Source organism: Vigna angularis, chromosome 5, assembly GCF_016808095.1.
Source record: "Vigna angularis cultivar LongXiaoDou No.4 chromosome 5, ASM1680809v1, whole genome shotgun sequence".
Taxonomy (NCBI): domain Eukaryota; kingdom Viridiplantae; phylum Streptophyta; class Magnoliopsida; order Fabales; family Fabaceae; genus Vigna; species Vigna angularis.
In genome coordinates this window covers 928,531-945,338 of record NC_068974.1, presented here as the reverse complement: position 1 = coordinate 945,338, position 16,808 = coordinate 928,531, and the positions used below count along the sequence as shown (strand labels likewise).

Genomic DNA, 16,808 nt, shown 5'->3' with positions numbered 1-16,808 from the left:
GCGGACGTTCCACATTGGCGGACCCAGTCCTTGGGCGAACGTTCTACTCTTTTGGGCGAACGTCCACCTCTTGGGCGGACGTTCCACACTGGCGGACGCTCCACATTGGCCGGACGCTCCACACTGGGCGGACGCTCCTCATTGGCGGACCCAGTCCTTGGGCGAACGTCCTACTCTTTGGGCGAACGTCCACCTCTTGGGCGGACGTTCCACATCTTGGGCGAACGTCCACTGCTTGGGCGATCGTCCTACTCTTGGGCGAACGTTCAGCTCTTGGGCGGACGTCCTACTCTCGGGCGAACGTCCACTCGGGCGGACGTCCTACTCTTGGGCGAACGTCCAGCTCTTGGGCGGACGTTCCACACTGGGCGGACGCTCCACATTGGCGGACCCAGTCCTTGGGCGAACGTTCTACTTCTTTGGGCGAACGTCCACCTCTTGGGCGGACGCTCCACATTGGGCGGACGCTCCACATTGGCGGACGCTCCGCATTGGGCGGACAAGCCAACCTTGGGCGGACGTCCACCTCTCAGATGGTTGGCCGCTCGTTCGGGCCTGATTCCTAGGCGGACGTCCTTGGACGGTCGTCCGGTTTGTAAGGACGGACGGTCCTAGACTATTTGGCGGACGTCCGGATTACTGGGCGGGCGTGCCTTATGCCGGGAGGACCTATCAGTACAAGAATGTATGAAATATGATAAATTATTGTGATGATACGATTGTGAATGTAAATGATGTATGTGAGTGTAAAGATAGTCGTGTTGGAAATATTACCTTGCATAGTGTTGGGGAGTGCCAGCTGAACTATGCGAGTGTAAAGAAGAGTCGGGTGTATTTACCTTGCATAGTGTTGGGGAGTGCCAGCTGAACTATGCGAGTGTAAAGAAGAGTCGGGTGTATTTACCTTGCATAGTGTTGGGGAGTGCCAGCTGAACTATGCGAGTGTAAAGAAGAGTCGGGTGTATTTACCTTGCATAGTGTTGGGGAGTGCCAACTGAACTATGCGAGTGTAAAGATGAGACGTGTGTATTTACCTTGCATAGTGTTGGGGAGTGCCAACTGAACTATGCGAGTGTAAAGATGTGACGTGTGTATTTGCCTTGCATAGTGTTGGGGAGTGCCAACTGAACTATGCGAGTGTAAAGATGAGTCGTGTGTATTTACCTTGAATAATATTGGGGAGTGTCAGCTGAAATATGCGAGTGTAAAGATGAGTCTTGTGATGTCAATTTATCATGTTTGGGGGACTTTTGCATGACGTGTTCGTTTGTGATTTGTGGTTTAACGAATATATCTTATTTGTTCTATGTATGATAACATGCTTTTTATGTCTAGCTCACCCTTGCATTGTTTGTGTTGTGTACTGTTTGGGTATGTTTCTCTGGCGATGATCATCCACTTGGATGGGAGTAGACGTTGTTGAAGAGATCCCTTTGGAGCAAGAGCTGGAGGATACTAAGGTTGCGGAGTAGTCTTCTTAGGAGTTTCCCATCTGAACACGTGTAGTGTTCGACTCTTTAAGCTATTTAAGTTTGAATTTCCGTTTTCTTTTATTTCTGGATGACTGTAATTTTACATTTAATTACACGTCATGATCCGACTGTTCTCTTTATTGGAATGTGACACCCGGGCACGGAGACGAGGGCAGGGAGTGACACCGGTGCAAGAAGCATGGTGCAGGCCTGACCCATAAGAACTCCATGGTTAAGCGTGCTTAGCTTGGAGTAATTCTGGGATGGGTGACCTTCTGGGAAGTTTTCCCGGAAAGTGTGCGAGTGAGGACAAAGCACACTGGAAAGCCTGGTGGTGATCTGTGGGGGCAGTCGATGGTCCCTGTGAGTTGCCGGGACGTTACAGATGGTATCAGAGCCTAGCCTCTCCCAGTACGGTGTGGTTCGAGGACGAACCAAGCGGAAGCTGGTGGGCATGTGACACCCGGGCACGGAGACGAGGGCGGGGAGTGACGCCGGTGCAAGAAGCATGGTGTAGGGGGCACAGACAAGGAGCGGCTCCTGGCAGCTTCGGGTGGAAGGGGTACATGGACGAATCGAACATACACCGGAATGAGAGGGATCTGGAGACTGTGTAGGTATGGGACTATACAGTTGAAGGATAGCTTAAAGGAATTGATTTGACTACTCATATCACCAAAATGCATTTACTTTTCGGTAGCCTGACCCATAAGAACTCCATGGTTAAGCGTGCTTAGCTTGGAGTAATTCTGGGATGGGTGAAAGCCTGGTGGTGATCTGTGGGGGCAGTCGATGGTCCCTGTGAGTTGCCGGGACGTTACATTAAACATTGTTTTCTTAATCTATTTACAATGATTACAATTATCATTACTTTCCAAATAACATTTTCCATCAACTAAATACACAAATCACTCATTTTTTATTCTAAGCACTACGGTTCCGGTGTATGGAGTCCTAAGTGCTCTTCCCTTGTAACGCCTTCGTGATCGAACCCTAACATACGTCTTCAAAGGTTGTTCATTTCCGTCAATGTCAGTAGGGGATACAAAACCAGTGTTCACAGGTGGTTCTGTACGAGGCCTTCAACAGTGGACGGCGGCACTCCGGCGCGGACTCGGTCTCTCTCTCTGTCGCTCGTGATCCCTCCTTTCTCCAACTCTTTCGTCTCTCTGTCTAGGTCACACAAGTCGTTTTGGTTGTTCGCGCCGCTTCTCTGTCTACGAAGTGAGAAAATAAAATTCAAATTTGAAACGCACACCCCAATCTGCCCGTGCCCGTCCTCGCCACGTCAGCGTTGAGGCAGGTTTCATCAGACTTTCTCAGATTGCAGCAGCTTTTTCCATTAAAAACGTGGGCCGCTCAAACGCTGACACGTGTGCTGTGTCCAAATGTTGTCAAATTTGGTTGTTCGAGTATCATTTTCCTAATAGAAAATATGGTAAAATGAACATTTTGGAAGGTGGAAGAAACTTATGGTGGTGCAAAAGGAGATTCCTTTGTATAATATTTTTGTAATTTTGACTAGAATGGAAATATATATAAAACACATACTCTAATTAATTTTTACTTAGTTGTCTTAACACCTCAGAAAAATAACTTTTAGCAATTAAATAAATAATTTTTCACAAAATCATTTTCATTAATTTTAAACATTTTTAAAATGTAATTAATCCACTTGCTACTGTTTATCTTCACTGTTGTTGGAAGAAAACGAAATTCAGAAGACCAGAAGAACATTTTGTTTTTCAGTTTTCCACTTTCACCCATTACACAGTCTCGTAATTCTGCTTCCTTCTTACGCCAATGGCCGCCATAATTTCGCGAAGACTAAGGTCAACGTTAACCTCCTCGCTCCTAAAATCCTGTCGTTTTTCTTCATCTTCTTCAATGACTCCGTTTTCCCAAAACCCTAATTTCTCAATTTTCAAACCCTCACAAAATCCATTCTCTCCTTTCATCCCCTTCACCTTTCTCTCATCAAAGCAATTTTCCTCGTCTTCTTCATCTTCAGACTCCGATGAAGCCCGCAAGTCAACCCCAGATCAAGCCCAAGCCCAAGCCCAAAGCCCGTACCCAAGCCAAAACCCAAACTTCAAGCACCAGGAGATCGAAGGCCCCACAGTGGAACGAGACCTCTCCCCGCTCGCGACCGAGACGCGTGTGGTTCTGGAAACCATGATGAGGAACATGTACAGGCTAAGCCACACGCTCGCTGCATTGGGTCTTGTTCACCTCGCTCTCGGCGCGTGGATCACGTACCTGACGAAATCGAACCCCTTAACGGAAGTGTCGGTGCAGAGTCTTGCGGCGTTCGCGTTTCCATTCTCGGTGGCGTTCATGCTGCGGCGCGCGCTGAAGCCGGTTGTCTTCTTCAGGAAAATGGAGGAGCAAGGGAGGTTGCAGATCCTCACGCTCACGCTCCAAACCGCGAAGCAGTTGGACGCGCTCTTCGCTAGGGCTCGTGTGGTTTCTCTGCTGTGCGTTTTTGGTGTTGCCGTTGGCGTGGGAATTGCAGTGGCTTCCAAATTCACCTGATTTTCTTATTATTCAGAATAAATAAATAAATATATGTTGCCTTTTTTTATTTTACTTGTGATGTTGGATTTTATTTATTTTTTGTATCCTCTAATTTTTACAAAATTAGTCACATACTTTATCTTTATTTACTTCGTGTAAATTGACTAAAAAAACTAATAAAAAATGTCAGGAGAAACGTTTAAATTACTATATATAAATTTAATTCGTGTAAATAAATATGCTATAATCTATATTTTAATATTTGATTTATTAAAGTTGATATAAATATTAATTTAGAAATTATTAAAATAAAATAATATGGTAGAAATATTATGAGAAATGAAGAACTTGTTGTTGGCGTGTTCCACGTCTCACTGCATCACATTCGGTGTTCAACTAATTTCTGATTGCAAGAACAACAAACAAACTTCGTCATCCTCACACTTTTCTCCTTAGTAATCATGTGAGCAATTTTCCGTCTTTTATTTCACTATCCGATTTTCGTTTCTTCACTATCAATTAATCAATTGATATATCTCTTCGTGCTGCATTACTTCCAAATTTGTGCACTGAATTTTTCGTCTTCAGTTTTTGTTTTCTCAGCAAATTTGACGTCTCTTTCTCACTTACACGGCGGTTCTGATGTGGTTGTGCACGTGCCGTTGAGGTGCTTTTTCTTTTCAGTTGTGAAATTCGTCACTCTCGTTGATTTTCAGCCATGACGGACCTTCATCAATTCAATAACATCACTCTTGGAGGCCGTGGAGGCACCGTAATCCCTCTAACCTTCGTTTTGCTACTGCTTTCCGTGTATGGTGCAAGTTATAATAAAATATTTCCATGAATCTATGACTGTCTTTGAATTAGCTAGCCATGTAAAAAAACTTCCCGGAATGTGAGCTTGAGAATGCAACATGTTTGGTAAAAGTTTTGAAAAAGTATTCCTCCGAAACTATGGCTGTGTTTGAATTAGTGAGTCTTACAACAGTGTTCCCAGGAATGCAAGTTTTCAGTGTTTGGAACAAGTTATAAAAAATGTTCTCAAGAATCTGTGATTATGTTTGAGTCAGTGGTATAGAATGAAATAAAATGGAGCAGAATGGAATGGGATGGATTGGAATGAAATAAAAGTACCATTGCGCTGTTTGGATGTTTTAGAATGAAATGGAACGAAGGTTTCATTTTATTGTTTTGAAAAATGGAGGAATTCAATGATTTATAACTTTTTAATTTCCACATTGTTCCTATTCTAAATATGGGTCTGTTTGGATTGGATACAATCTTTGTATAGTATGATGAAATTGATTGAGTTATTTTTGTTCCAAACTTTATATCTTCTACCGTAAAAATTATTTGATTTTTTATATGTAATATGTACCATTTATGTAGTATTCGGTTGGATGAGACTGAATCTGCACGGCCTCTACTCTGTTGCACTGCATGTTCCATGTCAAGTTGTTACAATTTGTTGTTTTTCAATTCAATGTTCATAGTAATTAGAGTCGAAGAATTGGATTTTTCTAGTGAATTTGTGAATGAGACTGAAATTGGCAGTTGAGATGTATGACACTTCTTCTCATGTTATGGGGTTGCAGAATCCAGGACAGATGAAATTACACTCTGGTGGAATAGTATGGAAGAGACAGGGCGGTGGTAAATTAATTGAAGTTGATAAATCTGATATAGAGGGGGTAACATGGATGAAGGTTCCAAAGACTAACCAACTTGGTGTTCAAATTAAAGATGGGTTGTACTACAAGTTCACTGGATTTCGTGATCAGGTTACTCCTTCTACCCCTCCAGAATGTGAATTTACGTTTGTTGTGCAAAAATGAGTTCATAGCTTTGGTTTGGTTTCCTATATTTTGTTGCTTTTTAACACTTAGGCAGATATAAATACTGAAGGACTTCAATTGCTATAAAATGGTGCTTATTATGTCGTAATTTTATACATTTTTGCAGGATGTTGTAAGTTTGACCAATTTTTTCCAGAGCACTTGTGGAATAACAGTGCGCGAGAAGCAGCTTTCTGTTAGCGGAAGAAATTGGGGAGAAGTTGATCTGAATGGTTTGCTATATTACACGAACTGACTTATTTGTTGTAATTGATATTCTCTGCATGATTTGTCATATATATCTTAAGCATCTCTGTCATCCTTACTGGCTGTAAATTTGGTAATTTAGTGTCTGGGGAAAAAGTTAATTTGACATTGTATTCTGTTTGATATTCAGTAGCACCCATGAAGAAATGGTATGTAAAATTTTAGCAAAGGATAAAGCTCTCCTATTTTCGAGAAATTCGGTTGATATCTTCCAGTTCTTATTTGGAGAGCACTGATTTATCTTGTATAGTACTGGATGTTTTCCATATATGAAGAAAGGCTGAGAACTTATGTGCTGCCGTGCTACTTTTTTTCTTCCTCAGTCTGCAGTTGCTTATTTTCTTTTTGTTATACTCTAAGGGTGTGTTAAGTAAAAATTAAATAGTTTCAATAATCATAGTGTTACAATCTATTGTGGTTAGAACCAGTTTTTTGTTTGGGTAAATTTGTCGAAAAGTGATTTCAACTTATTTTGTTTATTGCAACAACAAAAAATCAATCTTTACATGAGAAAAACATATTCCTTTGAATCTAAAGGAAAAGACTATTTGAAATAATCACAAGCTACAAAACTTTGGATTCATGGAAGCAACATTTTTTTTCTTTTTGAAAAAAAGCGTTTTACTACCGAAGATAAAAAACAACTGAAACTGAAGATAAAAAGCTTTCCCAAACATGCTAGGTGTCAAATATATTTAAGCACCACTACCTCCGCTTTGGTAATCATATTAAGTGCAATTTTGAGTGGAAAAAAATTGTTAACATAGGAAAGTTGTTTAGTGTTTGGGTGGTAATGGTGGTTGACTGCTGATAGAGAACCTTTATCCCATTCTTGTTTTCTTCTGTCATCAAATCGTCTCTCTTTAGGTTGGGCAACTTGTTTGATAATGATAAAACCGACTTGACCATTTCTATAGTTATACTACTCCACTTGTGGAATAGTGAATTTTTATCTTTCTATTTCCATTTCAGGAAATATGTTGGCTTTCATGGTTGGTTCAAAGCAAGCTTTTGAGGTGTCGCTAGCAGATGTCTCTCAAACTCAGCTTCAAGGGAAGAATGATGTGATCTTGGAGTTTCACGTGGATGACACAACTGGAGCTAATGAGGTATATCTACGTTTTCATGCATTTTAACAAATTAATTTTCAATGATTGTGCATTCTTTTTATGGTTTAATCATGTTTAATGTGTCAGAAAGATTCACTGATGGAGATAAGTTTCCATATACCAAGTTCCAACACCCAGTTTGTTGGCGATGAAAAAACTCCTCCTGCTGAAGTGAGTTTCTTTGTGAAAGTTAAACAGATCCAGCGTTATAATAATTTTTAGGTTAAATGACATTTTGTCTTTTCTGCATCAGGTTTTCCGCAGCAGAATAATGTCTATGGCTGATGTTGGTGCTGGAGGTGAAGATGCTGTTGTTACATTTGAGAGTATTGCGATCCTTACACCAAGGTAATGTCTTTAAAGGCATATACATATATTCAAGTATTTTTGGGCTCGTGGCTTCTCATAGTTGTCTTTTATACCACTTGTATCATTGTCCTTCCAATTAAGTATTAATAATAAAACTTTGTTCCTTTATGTAGAGGACGATACATTGTTGAGTTACACATGTCATTCTTGCGGCTTCAGGGACAGGCTAATGATTTCAAAATCCAATATAGCAGTGTGGTTCGCCTATTTTTACTTCCTAAGGTTCATTTCCTGATTATGTACTTTTATTGGACTGATATTTGTTTTCATATTAAGTGACAAGTAGAATGTCAATTACATCAGCCAGCCATGTCTTTAAATTGATTCTTTTTTGGACTTGTTAAGTGTAGTGACAAATTTTCATGTGTAATCTGTAGTCTAATCAACCACATACCTTTGTCATTATTAGTCTTGATCCCCCTATTCGGAAGGGACAAACTTTGTACCCTCATATTGTGATGCAGGTAATTGCTGCTTCTCAATGGTTCATGATTTGCTAATTTAAATGATGTTCATTTTACTTGTTTATGAACTTAACATTGTTTCGCTCATTTCTATATAGTTTGAATCTGATTATGTTGTCCAAAGTGAATTGGCAATGAATGAAGATCTTTATAACACAAAGTACAAGGACAAGTTAGAGCTGTCTTACAAGGTATTACTTAAAACTGTTTGTAAGTGATTCATATGTCCATACCTAAACCCCTGAGATACTGTTCTTCAAGGACTGCTGGGGAAATTGGAAAAGAACATCTTGCTTTGCATATTTTCAAAGATTGAGTGATGTGAGAAGTTAGTAATTGTTGGGCACGCATATCACATGATGCAGTATCTGACGTGTTTCGTTTTCAATTCGCAACCAGGCGCTTATTCATGAAGTATTCACTACAATATTACGTGGGTTGTCTGGTGCCAAAGTGACTAAGCCTGGAAAATTTAGGAGTTGTCAGGATGGTTATGCTGTGAAATCATCTTTGAAAGCTGAAGATGGAATTCTGTATCCCCTTGAGAAGAGCTTCTTCTTTCTACCTAAGCCTCCGACTCTTATTCTTCATGAAGAGGTATAATGGACTGTGCTTGCAGACCACCTCACCACATATCAATTACTGGTTGATAGCATCTGATATTTAAACAATGAGGTTTTACTTTTTTGCTTTCGTATTAGATTGACTATGTGGAATTTGAGAGGCATGCTGCCGGTGGTTCCAATATGCATTATTTTGACCTTCTTATCAGACTAAAATCCGAACAAGAGCATCTCTTCCGTAATATCCAGAGAAATGAGTACCATAATTTGTATGAATTTATTAGGTAAATATTAGCTCATTGCCAAATTTTACTTACAACTGATCGTTAAATAAAGTATCAACAATTGCTTTTCACCTGCACATGCAGTTCAAAGGGCTTGAAAATTATGAACTTAGGAGATGGCCAACCTACTGCTGGTATAAAGAAGGTTCTGGAGAATGACGATGATGATGCTGTTGATCCACATCTTGAGCGAATAAAAAATGCAGCTGGTGACGATGAAAGTGATGAGGAGGTGATCAAACAGATATTTTCATACCTGCATCCTTATCGTTAGTTCATGTGTAGCATTTAGTAAATTTGTGTTCTAGTTTTAGAAATCAAGGAGGCAACATTTATTTATGTTGACCAACATCTGAGTATCGTTGGGGCATGAAAAAACTTCAGTGAACTCGGAGCTTACATTTCAGTTTTTGCAATTCTTGAGCTTATTTTGCAGCTAACCTTTCGCCTATTCTAATTTTCTATTTCTTGTGTTTTATGTTTTGACTTCTGTTGTGTGAATGTGTTTGTGTTTGTTTTGTGCTTATGTACATATATATTCAGGCTGGAGGACTCTACTCAAGTTGCTTAACATTGGTCTTTGGGAGCTTTCTGTGGCAGGGTTTTCTAGTCTTGTTTCTATATTTCATTAAACGGTGCTAAATGTTTACAGGATTCAGATTTTGTTGCTGACAAGGATGATGAAGGTTCTCCTACTGATGATTCTGGGGGAGATGATTCTGATGCCAGTAAAAGTGGCGAGGAGAAAGAGGCACGTGGTTTTCTTTTTTGCCTTTGTTACCTTTGTAGTACTTCTCAACTCTTAATCTATGTATGGTGTGTCTGATACCTTAATGATGGCAAATTTTCAGAAGCCAGCCAAGAAGGAAATAAAGAAGGACCTGCCTCCTAAGGCATCTACTTCTAAAAAGAAACCAAAAGATGATGAAGATGGAAAAAAGAAAAAACAGAAGAAGAAGAAAGACCCAAATGCACCCAAGAGGGCAATGTCCGGTTTCATGTTCTTTTCTAAATTGGAAAGAGAGGTGTGTTCTGTTCCTAGTCTTATACATGCATGAAACATCAATGAACTTTGAAGCTCAAAATCCCACGTGCATAATCGATTATGTGATTTCTTGAACATAATCGGCTATGTCCATGGCATAATTGACTTCTCTTTACATAATATTTTGCTGAAATTAGTGTAATTTTTTTGACAGAATCTCAAGAAAACAAACCCCGGAATCTCATTTACGGATGTGGGAAGAGTACTAGGAGAGAAATGGAAAAAAATGTCAGGTATGCAATGTTGCCAATTGTTACATTTCATGCAGCTCCACCATGTCTAATTCATGATCTGAACTTTATTATGCTTATTAACTAAACTGTGTATTGTTATACCTACTGAATGCACAGCGGAAGAGAAGGAACCATACGAGGCAAAAGCACGTGAAGATAAACAACGTTACAAGGATGAAATTAGCGGCTACAAGAATACCCAACCCATGAATATTGATTCAGCAAATGTAACTGACAGTGCCTAAGGCTGGTTCAATGTTTAAAAAAAAATCCTCACTTTATATATGAATGAAATTGTCTTTTGAAGCTTACTGTCAGACATGCAAGCCAATGTAAGTCATGCTACATGTATTTTTTCCTGGAGATGACATCAACTCGTGAATTTCGTAAACTGATACAATACAAGTAATGTTCTTTGAATTGGCTTCATAACTTGTGAAGGTGACTGGAATGTTCTCAGAATTTTGTGCTTTTGAGGGTTTGAACCTCAGCTGGTTTGCATGGCTTTAGGAAAGACAGGGGAAGGATGGCCTTGCTATGTTCACCAGGTTCTTGTGTCTTTATTTTGTTGTTATTGAAATGATCATTAATAGAAAATGTTCAATGTTACTTACTAAATGATACGATTCTAAAGAAAGAGCAGTACACTGTGCACACACAAAATGAAAAAACAGTGCTCTCGTTGAACATAAAGTTACGTGATTAGTTAAATGAAAAATTGATGGAAAAGATTTGATCTTGACAATTTTGGAAGGTGCCATGGATGGTGGATGGCATAAAATCAGAAATGGTTGTAGCAGTAGCGGTATATTATTATACCTTTTTCTTCTTCACCTCGGATCCTACTCAACCAAGCCACCAACATTGAACTAATGGGGTCATGAACACGTTTACAATGCATCAGAAAAAGCCTTTGCTTTTTTCCTCAAAATAAGTCTCCTTTTGTCTTTTTCTTCTTTTGTTTGACATTAGGTAGTTAGATTCAACATATATATATATATATATATATATATATATATATATATATATATATATATATATATATATACGGTTATGGTTACAATTATTGTCACGTAAAATTAGATGTCTGTATTAAATGCTATAAGAATATGATTATTTTAATTACAGAGTATTTAATTTTCATAATTCTGCATCCGCTCCTTTACTTAAATTTCTGTGTAATAAAAATTAACATCAAAATTGTAAACTGTTGTAGCTATGAACAACACGACAATAGTAATATTATCAGTATAACTTCCAGTGTGAACCACAAGATTATTTTAAAACTTATAAAGCACTTCCTATGTGAAATAAATATTAATCATCAAACCGATTATTTAGACGTCTTGATGAGTTAACAAACTCACATTAAGCATCAAATTTTACACTAAAATACTTTTACCCAAACAAATAACGAAAGAACACTTCTATTTTACATCAAACTTGAATAATACACTTTTACCAATCTCTGAATAAAATACAAATATATTCTATAAATAAAATTTTTCTTCATTTTTTTTAACCTCTCGTCTCTGAATAGACCCAAGGGTCAGAGTCTCTCACGTAATGAGAAAAACACGGCACGCTCACATCCCTTTCACTAAAATGGGTGGCACTGTGACACGTGCCAGAAGCGAGTGGTAAAGTTGAATCGGGCAACAAGCGTGTGAGTCACACGTGTCATTGACAATATGGACGAAAATGACCTCTGAGAAAACAAGGGTCAGATTTGGCGGCTAGCTTCTTCCTTCTTGTCACGCCCAGCTCACCTTTTTTTACCTTCATTTTCCTATTTTACCCTTTGTTGCAAAGTTAATATTAGTAATAATATACCATAATCTTCTTAAAATATGTCCTTTTTATCATGATTTTTAATTATTTTACTCTATTATATTGACTGTGATGAGAAATTCAATCTATAAATTTAATCATTCAAAATATGTTTTTTTTTGTCATGTAAAAAAAAATTATTTTGTTACTGTTATTATTACAATAATGGAAAATATAAAATATGCATCGTAGACAAACAAATTTTATAGTTTTGGTGCATGTTTGGCATTAAAAACAAGTCCCAAACAAAATCACTTTTTTGTAGTGTTTTATTCAGTTTTCCTCAGCAGTTTGGTGTTGGGGTGAAGATGTTTGGATTAATCCATCTCCCAAATAAGTATGTTACTTCATTAGGCCAAACAAGTCCTTCAGCGTTTCCTTTCTCGTAGCATCGTAGTTAAAAGAATGAAAACCCAACTTTCTAATTTTTTTCTTCAAATTTACTCCTTTTATAAAATAATTAATGTTGAAGAAAAAATAATAACAGTATTTAATTGTGTACATAAATTATTTATTTGAAGAAAAAAAAAAGTAGTGGAGAAGTTGGTAATTGCATCACTGCAGAGACAATAAATGAAAAAAAAAAAAAAATAGTTTCCTTTCCATACGCGTCTCTACGACGTCCATATTCTATCTCTGCTTTCATTACCAACCTCTCGTCTCTTTCTTTTACAAATCCTTTTTTTCTCTCTCTCTCTCTCGTTCCCATCTCAATAGTCTATCTCTTTCTCTCTCTTCTTCTTCTTCTATTTTTCGTCCTTCTCACCAAAACACAGAATCATGGCTCAGAAGGCGGAGAAAAACGACACCGACTTCAAGGTCCCGGAACCAATCACGCCCTGCGCCACCACAACCGCCGCCGCTGCAACTTCGATTTCCGAGCCTTCTAGATTCTTCGACGCTGTCGCTCCGCCCACGTCGTCGCGTTCGCCCAAGCGCTCGCTTCCGCAGGAGGACGCTGCGAGCGCGGACCGGACGGGGGCATCGGAGCCGAAGCGCGCGGTGAACAGGTGCTCGGGATGCCGGCGGCGCGTCGGGCTGACCGGATTTCGTTGTCGGTGCGGTGACCTCTTCTGCGCTGAGCACCGGTACACCGATCGCCACGACTGCTCCTACGACTACAAGGCAGCCGGGAGAGAGGTCATCGCGAGGGAGAATCCCGTCGTGAAGGCCGCGAAGATCGTGAAGGTCTGAAAGCCCTAGAATCGGAAAAGAAAAAAATTCGATCGATCGCTGAGACGAAAAACGAAGCGAAACAAACGACGGCGTTTCGACGCGGTTAGGTTGTTAATTTAATTACTCGCAGCGCGTCTTTTCTCGGGCGCGTGGGTGGGGATCTGGGGAAGTTGTAACCGGAACATGAAAATCGGTGATCCTTTTTCTTATTTTTTTTTATGTATAATTTTCTTAATTTTTATGTATTTTTTTTTCTTAATTTCGGGTTGGGATTTATAAATTGTTGTGATTATTATGTGAATCAGTGAATGGTTTCTGCTTGCTCAAATATATTTTTCTGTAAGTCTTTCATCATTTTAGGTTAAGCATGAATTTAGTCTTTGAAGTGATCACCTTTTTTTAATTTCTAAAAATGTTAGTTTGACGTTTTATATCCAATTTTTTTTATTATTTTATTTATTCATATTAAGTGTTTTTTTATTGAAATATAATTTGTTTAATTTATGGTTGTAAAAATAGTAATTCAACTCAGAACAAAAGTTAAGTTATTGCCATCAAAATTAATTTTTCTCTTTAAAAAAAATGAAACGTCATTATACTTTAGGTCTTAGAATATAATTAAATTTTGGTTTTTATGTTTAAGATTAAATTAGTTTATTAAGTGAATTTAGGAAACAGTAAACCAAATTATTGTTTGACTAAAATGGAGAGAAAATATGTATTTTAGTTTACTTACTTTTAGCATAGGATTCAGGTGTGGGGGAAAAGGTAAATTAAATTGAAGCTAAGGGTATTATTGTCAAATTATTGTAAACTTTGAATTTGGAATTTTCGAGAATAGTGATGATGATAGAAAGTTGGGTGGGCCCACTTGATTAGACATGTGACATTTTTTAATTGTTATGGCGATATATTGCTTAGTGCGTGATATCGTGTCGTGATATATAGCCGCAGCAAGATTTCGCGATTCCTTTTCCCATTGTTCTTGATAGTGACGCTTAACTTTTTGGCTTAGAGCCTATGGGGTTGCGCCACGTGTGAGGTTTTAATTGGCCTTGCGTCTCGTTGATTATTGCGTTGTGATTATTTTATTTGGATAGAAGAATCTCGAGGGAATGTGACGAGATGATCCAACGCCTAGAATTTCGTGATAAAAGTTTTCTTTCCACTTCTTAAAATGCGTATTAAAATATTGTTAATTTCTTTTACTAAAATAATAAAAATATTAAAACTTGGGTATTTTATTTTAGGTTTAAATAAAACTCTTCTCGTAAAGTTCAGTGTGTAATTTTAACTACGAAACGATTTATGGTAAATAAGAAAGTGTGCGCAGGTTAAGGGAGGGGTGCGCATGATATGCCTTGCCTTTGTGCGTAAATCATGCGTGATGATGATGCATGTATCTTTTGCATTGGCATGTAATTATAAATGAGCATATATAATAATTTTTTAAATTTATAATATTACTTTGTTAAAGTTTTAAAATGACAATATATTAAAATATGAAACTTATTAATTACCATATTAACTAAGTCAACGTTTTAATTATTACAAATTCTTTTTTGTAATTAAACAAACACTCCAAATTGTTTAAATCATTCAATTCAAGCATGAAAATCCCATCATGTTAGTATTTTATTAATTTACTTCCAATATTGGTGCTAATATTTTACTAGCATAGGTTGGTGAGTAGAAAAAAAAAAGTAAAGAATCGTGTGTGTGTATATATATATATATATATATATATATGGGTTTGCGTACACTTATTTTTCAGTTGATACATTTTAACAATGAATATTAGGTTTTAGTAAACAAAAATATCTTTATATATCATGGATTCTAAAGGTTAAGGGTATTTTAATAATTTTCATTCTTAAAACTAAAAAAAAACTCCAAACTCTTACTCACTTCTCTCATTCCTCTCAACCCTTTATCTTTCATCTTTCTCAATCCAACCTTTTTTGTCATCCTATTATAGCCCAATTGAAAAAAAATCAGAAACAATTGTCTAACTCTAATCCATCTTTCTCACTTATCCAATTTGTTTCTCTCTCATCTCCATACTCTCTCACATCCACACATAACAATCTGCGACACCGCAATTTGTTGCTTTTGCTCTATTCGTTCACTTATTTTTCACTTTAATAACAAAATAATTTGATGATGTTGATGTTGACTTTTGATTAGAGGACTATGTTATATATTTTTCCTTCTTATTAAATTTCATTTTTAAATTAAGTCACAGTAAATAAAACCTTCACAAATCATAGAATTTTCATGCATCATTTGCACATCTACACAACATTTCATTATATTTTTATCACAGTATACTTTGAGTCTATTTATTTATGTGTATACATGAATTTTTTTTTAATGATAAATATTAAAATTAAAAAAATGATATAAAGTTTATGCATAGTTAAATACACATAGCAAAATCTTCTTCTTCTTACACCCCAGATGGATTATTCTGGTCGGTGTATGATGGGTGCATTTCTGGTTACGATAACTGCGTTGAACAACTAAAAAAAAGTATAGATAAAATATTAAATCTACCTGAAAATAAACTACTAATTCTAAAATTTAAAAACGAAATTTAATAATGATCGAAAAGAAAAAAAAATATATAATAAAACCCTCTAATCAAAAATCAACATCAACATCATCAAATTATTTTGTTATTAAAGTGAAAAACAAATAAACGAACAGAGCAAAAACAACAAATTGCGGTGTCGTAGGTTGTTGTAGGTAAGGGAGAGTTATGTTGATGATAGAGAAACAAATTGGATAAGTAAGGAAGGTGGATTAGGGTTAGACAAGTGTTTCTGATTTTTTTCAATTGGGGCTAAAGTAGGGATGATAGAGAAAAGGTTGGAGTGAGAGAGAAATTAGTTTAGTTATCAGGAAGGAGGAAAGTTTTTCAAACCATTGCCTGCTGGCTTGCTTTAAGCCATATAATGACTTGGATAACCTACAAACCTGTCCTTCATTGCATGTGTTTAGTCCTGGAGGTGGTTCCATGTAGACCTCCTCATTAAGGTCTCCGTGCAGAAAGGCATTGTCTACATCCAGTTGATGTAGAAACCAACTGTTGGAAGCTGCTAGAGCAATGAGTAATCTGACCGTGGTGAGTTTGGCCACAGGGGAAAATGTGTCCAGATAATTTATGCCCTCTTGTTGCGTATAACCTTTAGCCACTAAGCGGGCTTTGTATCTTTCAATACTGCCATCTGCTTTGTACTTCGTTTTGTACACCCACTTGTAGCCTATTGTATTCTTCCCTGGGGGCAGTTGAGTTAGAACCCATGTATCATTGTCTTGTAGAGCTTTAATTTCCCTTTGCATGGCCTCTACCCATTCATCCATCTTTTTCGCATCATTGTATGATGTGGGTTCCTTGTTTCCAGTGACAGCCATAGTGTATCTCAGATGTTTATCTGAAAGATTATCACAGCACAATGCATCAGAGATAGGATATGGTGTTTTAAAACAGTTTTGAATAGATGGGGATTGATTCACCTGGTGGATATAATCTTTCAAGTGTGTAGGAGTTCTTCTGGGTCTGTTAGACCTTCTGTGCTGTTGATTCTCATTGCTGGTTTCAGTATCATTACTGTCATTTTCTTCATCATCAGGGAGCTGTT

General features: G+C 37.6%; 3 protein-coding genes across 5 annotated transcripts; all 3 read left to right on the top strand.

The window, feature by feature from the left end:
- Positions 1–3,035: 3,035 nt before the first annotated feature.
- LOC108322770 (uncharacterized) lies at positions 3,036–4,061 on the top strand. The gene has a single exon (XM_017555006.2). It carries the CDS (start codon positions 3,276–3,278, stop codon positions 4,005–4,007), a length of 732 nt encoding a protein of 243 aa, XP_017410495.1. The 5' UTR covers positions 3,036–3,275; the 3' UTR covers positions 4,008–4,061.
- A 172-nt stretch (positions 4,062–4,233) lies between these two features.
- On the top strand, positions 4,234–11,118 carry LOC108322766 (FACT complex subunit SSRP1). 3 transcript variants are annotated; one of them, XM_052878020.1, is made up of 17 exons: positions 4,234–4,452; positions 4,674–4,761; positions 5,585–5,770; positions 5,952–6,057; positions 7,064–7,200; positions 7,288–7,371; positions 7,454–7,548; positions 7,683–7,791; positions 7,947–8,033; positions 8,132–8,224; positions 8,433–8,630; positions 8,735–8,880; positions 8,965–9,112; positions 9,533–9,631; positions 9,732–9,905; positions 10,080–10,158; positions 10,276–11,118. In XM_052878020.1, the coding sequence occupies exons 2-17, from the start codon at positions 4,708–4,710 to the stop codon at positions 10,401–10,403; spliced, it is 1,923 nt and encodes a 640-aa protein (XP_052733980.1). In that variant the 5' UTR covers positions 4,234–4,452; positions 4,674–4,707; the 3' UTR covers positions 10,404–11,118. The 3 variants fall into 3 exon arrangements, with proteins under 3 accessions (XP_052733980.1, XP_052733979.1, XP_052733981.1); XM_052878019.1 differs by having other exon boundaries at positions 4,578–4,761; XM_052878021.1 differs by lacking the exons at positions 4,234–4,452; positions 4,674–4,761; positions 5,585–5,770; positions 5,952–6,057 and adding an exon at positions 6,820–6,958 and having other exon boundaries at positions 10,276–11,117.
- Positions 11,119–12,597: 1,479 nt separating this feature from the next.
- On the top strand, positions 12,598–13,492 carry LOC108322768 (zinc finger A20 and AN1 domain-containing stress-associated protein 5). The gene has a single exon (XM_017555003.2). It carries the CDS (start codon positions 12,769–12,771, stop codon positions 13,180–13,182), a length of 414 nt encoding a protein of 137 aa, XP_017410492.1. The 5' UTR covers positions 12,598–12,768; the 3' UTR covers positions 13,183–13,492.
- The last annotated feature ends 3,316 nt before the right edge of the window (positions 13,493–16,808 follow it).

Bases quoted from the DNA above. Each gene is read 5' to 3' on its own strand.
- LOC108322768 (XM_017555003.2), top strand. From the start codon at position 12,769: ATGGCTCAGAAGGCGGAGAAAAACGACACCGACTTCAAGGTCCCGGAA.
- LOC108322766 (XM_052878020.1), top strand. From the start codon at position 4,708: ATGACGGACCTTCATCAATTCAATAACATCACTCTTGGAGGCCGTGGA. The intron at 8,225-8,432 runs GTATTACTTAAA...ATTCGCAACCAG, and splicing joins AGTTAGAGCTGTCTTACAAG to GCGCTTATTCATGAAGTATT. The intron at 9,632-9,731 runs GCACGTGGTTTT...GCAAATTTTCAG, and splicing joins AAAGTGGCGAGGAGAAAGAG to AAGCCAGCCAAGAAGGAAAT.
- LOC108322770 (XM_017555006.2), top strand. From the start codon at position 3,276: ATGGCCGCCATAATTTCGCGAAGACTAAGGTCAACGTTAACCTCCTCG.